This window comes from Anopheles aquasalis, chromosome 2, assembly GCF_943734665.1.
Source record: "Anopheles aquasalis chromosome 2, idAnoAquaMG_Q_19, whole genome shotgun sequence".
Classification (NCBI taxonomy): Eukaryota; Metazoa; Arthropoda; class Insecta; order Diptera; family Culicidae; genus Anopheles; species Anopheles aquasalis.
The window spans coordinates 51,375,511-51,383,043 of record NC_064877.1 but is presented as its reverse complement, the minus strand read 5'-3'; the positions used below and the strand labels follow the sequence as shown (position 1 = coordinate 51,383,043).

The window sequence follows — 7,533 nt, the reverse complement described above, 5'->3', positions numbered from 1 at the left end:
GTCGTTAGTGGATTTTTATTTGTGCCGGGCACTGTAGATTACTTTTGCCGCTCATAAAACAAAGGGGCTTCTTCAAATTTCAATTCTCCTTAAACATGCATTAAAGTTGGATTAAAAAGAAATTTGATCGAGTACAGGATGTAAGTTTGCATAAAGAACTAGCGCTGCTAATTTATCATATTTTTTAATTTTATCAATCGAGTAAAATTATTTCTTTCATCTTTCTTTCTTTAAGTAAGGTATTTTGAGGCCCGATCCACAGAAGATACCGGTTTTTATGTATTTTGATGACTTGTTCTTCGTGTAGAGCATTTTTTGTTTAGCATGTTTGCTGTGCCAAAGTTTTGATTCAGTTTGTGATGCCCTCCATAATCTGTAACATCAGATCAACGGTGAATTTACATTTCTTGGTTTCTTAAAAGGCTCGCTTGTTCAATTTAAATAGCGGTGTACCAGTGATGCTTAAAATTAATCATACATTTGTTACAACTTTATAGGCATAGTTATTGTGTCAGTAGGTTGGAGAAAATAACTTTGATAACCACGATGTTTGATATGTTCAGGATTATAAAGTATTTAAACATCAGTGCCCAAATATTTTTAGCTGGGTAAGCAAATGAAATTTTTAATGAGTAATTTATAATAAAATTATAAAGTTAAAAAAAGAAAAACAAGATACATGGGTATATGAAGAACGTAATGTTGATTTGAACATTTCAATATTATTTTTTAATAAAATGTCACAACTTTTCGGTCCTAAAACCTTTTAGGTATAACACCAACTTAATTCTGGTAAATTTCTCATGAGAGCAATAACGCATGATCACTGGCCCTTTTTTACTTTTAGTTTTCATATCTTTGTAGTTATGTTTTAAGGTACTTTACTCTATCTTTATCATAATAGTGATATGTATTGATTTTTATTGGCATTCAGAGCACAAGTTTTTGGTCGTTTTGATTAAAAACTTGCATTAAAAATCGGTTGTGTCAATCGGGACAATTTTGAAACATATCAGATTAATCATCGCTATGCATTTTTCTTATAACCCTCCATGACTAATTCAAATTATTTTTTAATACAGAATAAAAATAATAGCGGTATGAATTAAATTTGGGTCGTTGAGTCTTTTTTGTCATTTCATAAGTGTCTTTTCCACTTATTTGATCAAAAACCATTTGATCTCACTTTTGCCATGAAATATTTAACATTCTTTAGGTGTTTTTTTCTGGTAAGATCGTGTTAAAACAATCTCATAGTTTCCTGTATTGAGTGCTGTTGTTTTCTAGGGTCTCGCATCAAATGTTAGAGGCTGAGGTTACGATAGACCTTATATAATTTGTCTAACAAATTATTTGTTATACGATTGCAATGCATACAATAGAAATGATTAATTCAACCACAATACCGAATCAGATAAATATGTCAGATCTGACGATGGGAATTGTGCCTGAATGATGATTCCCAGATTTCTATCGTAACCGTAGGCTCTTTATTTTGTAATCGAATCGTCCCACATCTGTTTTCAAAACTACGATTGACTGTCAATAAGAGCGCCGATGTGCGATTGTCCAGTTTTTCTACCTGTACCTGTGCATCCTCCCTGCTCCATTGCATTCAATTGACGTGGTTCTTTTGATATTGTACAGAAAAGTGTGCACAGAAATTGCGAAAATCAATTGCTCAATCAATCAATCACGTATTAACCCCAAACAGGACACCTATAATTTCATCGGTCGAAATAGTAGAAACTGTTGCTATACTTCAGATCAAATGAAACTCAGTCCAGAAAGCCCGTGTTCACAAGCTTTTCGAGGAAAAATTTTACGTCTCCTAGCTCCGAATCCTTTATGCCGATCGACTTTAACATACCTAGATCTCCGTTTTCTACTGCCATGAAAACAGAACGGAGGTGCTCCAAGTCAGATCTATTTCGGGGAAAAAATATTTTTAAAATGATAGAATGCATATCACAATAATTACAACATAGACTGCATGCTTATGCATCGATTAATATCATTGTTTGTTATTGAGTAAAACAACATCCACATTTTTTCCATGAAATCAGTGACATTTAACAACATACCTCATTAGATGCAACGCCGCCCCGAAATCTTCGATGGTTTGAGATTCGCTGAGGGCGATAGCAACCTTCTCTGCGCCTCCGAGTGGAGCTAAGGCATCTCTAGCCTTGCTACCAAACAATTTTTCCAGATAGTTCGGCCCATGCGATGCGAGTAAACTTTGCAAAAAGGATGCTGTCTCCTCCACAGGTGGTCGCTTAGCTTTAAAATATCGCAGAGAAAAGTTTTCACTAAGCATACTCAAGCCAGCATACATGACGAATTTGTATGTAACGTATATCAATATTTACCTGCTGTACAAAGACGCATATCTTCGTCATAACCATCAGAGCAATCTGGCGCACCGTCGCATAGATATTGTATAGAAATGCAGTTCCCATCCCCGGGACATTTGAAAGGTTCATAAGGATGACAAGCCTCTGAGAATGGAATTTATTTAATAGTATGTTGTCTGCACTTTTTGTAAAAGAAAATGCCCTTTTTACGCATGAAGACGCTTACCATTGCGCTTGGAAACAGCTGGCAAATGCCCATACAGTTTACTCAGATCGATTCCCAATATTGCCAAAGGAAACGAGACGAGTAGCACATTTCCAAACCGAAACCAGTTGTTGGATGCCATCTTATGTAGTTTTTCTGAAGCAGTACAGATGTGCCCGAAGAAGCTAGATCATAAAGAGGCCAGACCTAACCAGCTTTTTTAATGCTTCATGTGGCTTAGGCTAAAGCAAACAGATAATAGAAGCACTCTACAATATTCTACTGTGAATGAGATCTGTGAAATTAAGATATTCATACTATAAACATTATTTCACAACTATCGCACTGTCTTTTTCATACATTCATCTATCGAGCAACTTTTATTGATTTGATTTGAAAATGCTTACCTCTAAATTGCCTATTTACGAAATAAGTCTTTACTTTGGATTAGTTTGAACGCATAATAAACCAACCAAATTAACTTTTCCCACGTTGACGGCCCATCGGTGGCAATTTGGACGAACTAAATAATCATCTGAGCAATAAGAAAACTCAATTTATATCAGACTGTATTATTTTGTAGAAAGATAAACTAAAATTGTAATTTTAAAAGACAAGTACTAATATGTTCTTCTCCAGTGTTAGCTCGAGTGAAATTAACTACTATAGAACGTTTGCACGACACCATTGACTGTAGATGGATTCTCAATACGCATGCGCAATATTTCCCGATAAATTAATTTAATACTGACAAAATTTCGTTTTTACGCTGGGAATGTGAACGAGAAGAAAGTCAAAATATTAAAAAAAGGAATCTGTAAAAGTAAGGTATAAGCCCCCATCTGCCCCAATCTAAAAATATCTATCCTAAATCTGCCTCAGAAAATCTCATAGTTTGGACGCCGTGTCAAAGGTTTAAAGGCAGGAATACACGAAGCGTAAACTCTCGTATAAACTCAGAATGTAATGCCAAAAAGTTTACGCTTCGTGTGGCAGGCATAATCGCATAAAAGTTTATACCGAAACGTCAAATGCAATTACATTCGGGTACCTGCAATTACACTATGCTATTACATCAATTACATGTGTTTCTGGCCACAAAAAACATAAATCGACGAGATAAGTTGATTTCTGAACATCTTTTTATATATTTCAAGATGTTTTTACTGTATATTAGCGATTGTAGAACATTCAATTCTTTATAACGCTACGCTTAATGTTGGTGCTGTGTTTACGCTTGCTTTTACGCTCGGATTTACGCTCCGCGGGCCTAAAATCTTTTTGACATAAAGGTAGGAATACACGAAGCGTAAACTCTCGTATAAACTCAGAATGTAATGCCAAAAAGTTTACATTTGCCGTTTACACGGTGTAAAAAAGATTATAGGTCCACGGAGCATAAATCCTAGCGTAAACGCTGTTTGCAAGCGATTTGCCTCACTATATTTTCTGTTTGTGGTTTGCATTAATAGTGAGTGATCATTACTAGCGTTTTTAATCTTTTTCTTCGGAAAACAGATCTTATTTTTCTCACAAAAGTCGATTAAAGTTCAGTGTAATTCGGATTACGCGTCTCAACCCGGTCATGTAAACATGTTCAAGTGTGAATTAATTTTATATTTACGCTTGAGTTTACGCTTCATGTATCGCCGGCTTAAGTATAATCTTTTTGGCATTACACTCTGAGTTTATACGAGAGTTTACGCTTCATGTATCGCCGGCTTAAGGTTTAACATCATTTCTAATTATCCTGGTAAAAGACTAAAATAGGCCCCCCCACTCACGGTGAGTTACTGAGTGACCGAAAAAACCGCTTTTTAATTGATTAAATGTAACTTTTTCATCCCTCCCCCCTTCCCTGATACATTAATTTCTGTTTCCGCATATTATAATGAAGATTTAGGTGCTTATTCTGTAACTTTCGATTACGATGGCCTCAGGCGTTCGATGATTCATGCGAATTTCGAAACGTTTCGAAAACAATAAACAATTCAAAATGACAGTTTGAAGTCAAAAAACTGTTAATTAACTTGTTTTTTTCGGTATAAAAACGACTTAACCTTTGTAATAATAGTATACGATTAGCAGAAAGAAATTATTGATGCACAATCAGGACGCTATAACTGTTTTTCAGATGCTCGATGCTCGATGTAAACAGAACGCCAGTTGTCGACCACAAAAATGCACTCGACATGCAGGCGATCGTGAACACCAAATGAATACAAAATGAACCAAATGAATCGAACGCCTGAGGCCATCGTAATCGAAAGTTACAGAATAAGCACCTTAGCTACCAAAAATGTAGAAATTAGCGACTTTTTCGGTCACTCAGTAGCTCACCGTGAGTGGGGGGGCCTGTTTTAAGGTAGGAATACACGAAGCGTAAACTCTCGTATAAACTCAGAGTGTAAAGCCGGCGATACATGAAGCGTAAACTCAAGCGTAAATATAAAATTAATTTACACTTGAACATGTTTAAATGACCGGGTTGAGACGCGTAATCTGAATTACACTGAACTTTAATCGACTTTTGTGAGAAAAATAGGATCTTTTTTCCGAAGAAAAAGATTAAAAACGCTAGTAATGATCACTCACTATTAATGCAAACCACAAACAGAAAATATAGCGACGCAAATCGCTTGCAAAAAGCGATTACGCTAGGATTTATGCTCCGTGGACTTATAATCTTTTTTACACCGTGTAAACGGCAAATGTAAACTTTTTGGCATTACATTCTGAGTTTACACGAGAGTTTACGCTTCATGTATCCCCGGCTTAATGCCAAAAAGATTATACTTATGTCAAAAAGATTATAGGCCGGCGGAGTGTAAATCCGAGCGTGAAAGCAAGCGTAAAAACAGCACCAACATGAAGCGTAGCGTTATGATGAATTTAATGTTCTACAACCGCTAATATACAGTAAAAACATTTTTAAATATTAAAGAAGATGTTCAGAAATCAACTTATCTCGTCGATTCATATTTTTTGTGGCCAAAAACACATGTAATTGATGTAATAGCATAGTGTAATTGCAGGTGCACGAATGTAATTGCAGTTGACGTTTCGGTATAAACTTTTATGCGATTATGCCTGCCACACGAAGCGTAAACTTTTTGGCATTACATTCTGAGTTTATACGAGAGTTTACGCTTCATGTATCGCCGGCTTTAGTCTTTTACCAGCATTTCCTCTTAAATGTAGAAGAAGCGCAAACGGCTTACACCCAAGTATTGAATGAGTCGGGTGCTTTTAATTATACAGTTCCTTTGAAGGAACCCGAGGGAAAGGGAAAATGTGGCCGCTGACCTACAATCATCGATAGTTCCGGAGGTCCAACAGTAGGTGAGCCGCGGAAGCGACAGTGGAAGCTAGAACAAAACAATCAATATGTACGAATGCTAGATCAAAGCAGAAGAACAGTTACTGCTGCAACGAACTTTCCCTCCCTCAAGTCAAGACTGAACTCCATTCCGGTAGCGTCCGGAACTCTACTCTACGGAATCGTGGGTGCGATTCCGAGCGCCCATCACTAATACATACCCCTGATTTTCGATCCACTTTGGGGATTCGGAAAAGACTGAAATAACCCCCACCCACTCCCGATGAGTTACTGAGTGACCGGATTGATCGCGTTAAATAAAGGAGGTTTGTCTAACATGGGGTTTACACTATGAGATTTTCTGGGGCAGATTTTTCGACGTTCTGGCGTTCAGACTAAGACCGTTTCTACACACAGCCAAAATTTGGCAGCTAAAGTCAAAATTGTCGGCAAAAGTCAAAAGCTCCATATAAAAAAAATAATGGTGTGTGTAGGGACGCTTGAAAAGAAGAACTTCAGAAAAACTACAGAATCATCGCGAAATAACTTTAACACACCTGCAAACAGCTTTTTTAAAAATATAATATGCTTTAAGCTGATCGGCAGACACATAATGCTGCACTCCAGTGTAGGCCGTACCGTAGATGTAAATTTGTCTCCATCTGCCATTATTTTTTCCAAAATGATGGAAAAATGAAGTTCTCTTTTTTTGACTTTAGCCGTCAAATTTTGGCTGTGTGTAGAAACTGTCTAACAGATTTTTCTGGAGACACAAAGTGTGAGCGTCAGCGAGAGTCGATGTTTAACTTAGTTGGCATTCGTAAACGCTGTACTTACCAAGGAAATTTCGCTATTTTTCGTTGCCTGCACTTACATTTCATTAATTATGAACAAGATGTAAATTACTTCCCGCGTCGGAAGATAGGTTTGCCGAAAAATTAACTATTTAGCGAAGATTGCTGCAGTTCAAACAACATCAAACCAAACGGCTGTTCTTGAATAATGCTTTCCCTTTCTTTCATATCTCTGTCCTTGTGATTTATCTGCTCGAGCCAGAAAAATCTTTGGAAACCGTTCCAAAGACTTTTTTTTCTGCCCCAGATTTGACACTCATAAAATCATCGCAAAACATCGCGGAGCTCAAGAACTCCAAAAAGGAGCTCACGGGGCACTCTAAAATCCCAGATGTCCAGATAATCACGCGCAGATTCGCCTGCTTCCATACATTGGCGCAGAAAATCTCATAGTGTAAACCCCGTGTAACGCTGCGTCCAAACCATGAGATTTTCTTCGCCAATGTATGGAAAGCAGGCGCATCTGTGCGTGATTATCTGGACATCTGGGATTTTAGAGTGCCCCGTGAGCTCCTTTTTGGAGTTCTTGAGCTCCGCGATGTTTTGCGATGATTTTATGAGTGTCAAATCTGGCGCAGAAAAAAAATCGGTAAAAGACAAAAATAGCCCCCCCACTCACGGTGAATTACTGAGTGACCGAAAAAACCGCTAATTTCAACATTTTTAGTAACAAAACCTTTATTAAAATATGCGGAAACGTAAATTAATGTAATGGAGAAGAGGAGAGGAGTGAAAAAAATACATTTAGGTGCTTAGGTGCTTATTCTGTAACTTTCGATTGCGATGGCCTCAGGCGTT

At 37.2% G+C, this 7,533-nt stretch overlaps 1 protein-coding gene across 6 annotated transcripts; it reads right to left on the bottom strand.

The window, feature by feature from the left end:
* Positions 1-263: 263 nt before the first annotated feature.
* LOC126571552 (IDLSRF-like peptide) lies at positions 264-6,773 on the bottom strand. 6 transcript variants are annotated; one of them, XM_050230162.1, is made up of 6 exons: positions 6,756-6,773; positions 2,970-3,097; positions 2,584-2,857; positions 2,373-2,501; positions 2,085-2,283; positions 264-1,926 (listed from the first exon to the last, which is right to left on the bottom strand). In XM_050230162.1, exons 3-6 carry the CDS (start codon positions 2,702-2,704, stop codon positions 1,779-1,781), a joined length of 597 nt encoding a protein of 198 aa, XP_050086119.1. In that variant the 5' UTR covers positions 2,705-2,857; positions 2,970-3,097; positions 6,756-6,773; the 3' UTR covers positions 264-1,778. The 6 variants fall into 6 exon arrangements, with proteins under 6 accessions (XP_050086119.1, XP_050086118.1, XP_050086121.1 ...); XM_050230161.1 differs by lacking the exon at positions 6,756-6,773 and adding an exon at positions 3,184-3,292; XM_050230164.1 differs by lacking the exon at positions 6,756-6,773 and adding an exon at positions 3,184-3,292 and having other exon boundaries at positions 2,584-2,747.
* Positions 6,774-7,533: the final 760 nt, after the last annotated feature.